Here is a 2,500-nt window from a genome sequence, read left to right on the forward strand (position 1 = left end):
TTTCCACACTGAATCTTGACATTCACGAGTGACAAATATATGAAAGTAAGAAAAATTAATTCAAAAGTAAACAATATAAAATAATATAGGAACAAAATATTGAGTCATTAATCACATATATGCTTGAGGTCAGGACAGGCTTGGGATAGGTGTGGCACTGGTGTCGGACAGGTGTGGCCTTACCTGATGATACCTGAGAAGTGGAATAGCTCGGCCGTCAAGTAGCTCAGGTAGGACAGGCCGAGGAGGGCAAGGGGCTCCACCACTGGGGACGTCAGGAGGGAAGTTAGGTTCACTGGCCTCTATGCTGGATGGCACCTTAAATATTAGTAATGTTTTGAGGTACAAGGAGTAGGTGTGTGTTATTCCAATAGTATATGGAGTACACACACACACACACACACACACATGTACCACAAATGGAGGAAGGAGAAAGACGTATGAGAGGGCATGGAAAGAAAATGAAGAAGAGTGGAAGTTCAAGAGACATCAAGAAATAAAACTTCCAGTATCGAACTATTGAAGTATGGAATGATTTGAAGGAAGAGGTGGTTGCGGCAAATGGTGTACACTGGTTTTAAAGAGAAATTGGATAAATATCGGCAAGGAGACAAGACAAAATGAAGTTTGGCTTGTGCCCTGTACAATACAACTAAGTAAACAAACACACACACACACACACACACACACACACACACACACACACACACACATTAAGACAGTTGATTAAAAATTTCTTATGCTCATTCTCTTCTTTCCTTCCTTTCTTCCTCCTTTTCCTTGTCCTCCCTCTCTCTCTCTCTCTCTCTCTCTCTCTCTCTTTCCTCCTAACCTAACCTAACCTAAGCTAACCTGACTTAACTTAAACCTGACCTAACCTCACCTCGCACATCGGTGGTGGACTTGGTGACGAGGGCAGTGATGCAGCCAAAGATGACGCCGATGAAGAGACCCCCGAACACCACCACACCAAAAGCCACCACCGCCAGCACATACTGCCAACCCGTCACCTCCTCCATGGCCATGAAGGACGTCACAGTGTTGTAGACCACCACTGTCATGCCGTCTGGGGGTAGGGGATGGGGGGAGTGGTATTAGGTATGTACATAGAAACACAAAGGTTGGTGCAGGAAGTCATTAGGCCTACATGTGGCAGTCCCTGTACAAAATATGTCTGTCTAGTCTTTTAAGGTACAGTAGTAGTAGTAGTAGTAGTAGTAGTAGTAGTAGTAGTAGTAGTAGTAGTAGTAGTAGTTTTTCCATTCTCTCCCATTAAGCAAATCTTACTAACTTAATAGTCAAATCTCTATATTTTATCTCTACTTCCCCAACTCTTTTCTTTGTCTCATTTATTCTTAAAATGACTTCCTTTTCCTTCCTTCCTTTCCTCCTTCCCAAACTATTTTTCTTCATCTCTCTCTCTCTCTCTCTCTCTCTCTCTCTCTCTCTCTCTCTCTCTTCCTTCCCAAACCTTCTACTTCTCACAACCTTCTTCATTTCCAAACCTCCCCTTCACCCACACAGCCCCACATTCCCCAAAACCACAACCACTCCTGCAGACCATCACCTACACAGCCTCACAGCCTCTCTACCCACACTCATACCCCCAGACCCTCACCCACAGAGTCCCACAGCCTCTCTACCTTCACCCACACCCACACACACTTATCCACAGCCTCACATAGCCTCACCATTGAGCAGCGACTCCCCAAACACAAGGAAATATAGGTCCTTGTTGACACCCAGTTCTTGAAAGATGGCCAGCACTGCTACAGGATCCACTGCTGAGATGAGGGATGAGAACACCAGCCCCTCCGTGAACCTGTAGAAGAAGGGGTGTTGCCAGTGTAGGAGTGTATGCGTGTGGGGTTTTGTAAGTGATTCATATTTCTTTTCTGTCAAGTGTAGGAGAGATGCAAGTATGTGGACTTACTAACACACACACACACACACACACACACACACACACACACACACACACACACACACACACACACACACACACACACACACACACACACACACTCAAGCATTAGACTCACGTGAAGTTGATGGACCCCATTGCACCAGCTAAGTTGAGCCCGTACAAGGTGGGACCTGAGGGAGGGAGAGGCACAGTGGGTGAATGAATGGCCAGATAAGTGGACAGATAGATATATAGATGGATGAATGGATGGATGGATAGATAAGTGAATAGATAGATATATGAATGGATGGATTTACACATACACACACACACACACACACACACACACACACACACATTCATTCATACATCTGAAAACCAGAATACAACACACAAGTTTCATTCACAGCTTACAAATGGGTCAAGCAAACACACATCACCCAGGCCAACACACATCACACACAGCAGACATACACAGAGTAATACAATGAATAATACAGAGGGAATATCACTGTATACTCATAACTGTTATTCATACTCACCAATCGTTGCAATGTTGAATAACGTGCCCTGGAGAGAGAGAGAGAGAGAGAG

General features: G+C 44.6%; 1 protein-coding gene across 2 annotated transcripts in view; it reads right to left on the bottom strand.

Annotated features, from left to right (window-relative positions):
- The window catches only part of LOC135095039 (probable Na(+)/H(+) antiporter nhx-9), a 50,583-nt gene that overhangs the window by 17,939 nt on the left and 30,144 nt on the right, over positions 1 to 2,500 (bottom strand). For both annotated transcript variants that reach the window (XM_063995674.1, XM_063995675.1), the window contains exons 9-13: positions 2,449 to 2,476; positions 2,043 to 2,097; positions 1,692 to 1,822; positions 884 to 1,066; positions 184 to 265 (exon numbers count right to left, since the gene is read on the bottom strand). In XM_063995674.1, coding sequence (XP_063851744.1) covers positions 184 to 265; positions 884 to 1,066; positions 1,692 to 1,822; positions 2,043 to 2,097; positions 2,449 to 2,476 — 479 coding nt within the window. The remainder of the gene's footprint in view (positions 1 to 183; positions 266 to 883; positions 1,067 to 1,691; positions 1,823 to 2,042; positions 2,098 to 2,448; positions 2,477 to 2,500) is intronic.

This window comes from Scylla paramamosain, chromosome 47 (genome assembly GCF_035594125.1).
Source record: "Scylla paramamosain isolate STU-SP2022 chromosome 47, ASM3559412v1, whole genome shotgun sequence".
In the NCBI taxonomy this organism is placed as follows: domain Eukaryota; kingdom Metazoa; phylum Arthropoda; class Malacostraca; order Decapoda; family Portunidae; genus Scylla; species Scylla paramamosain.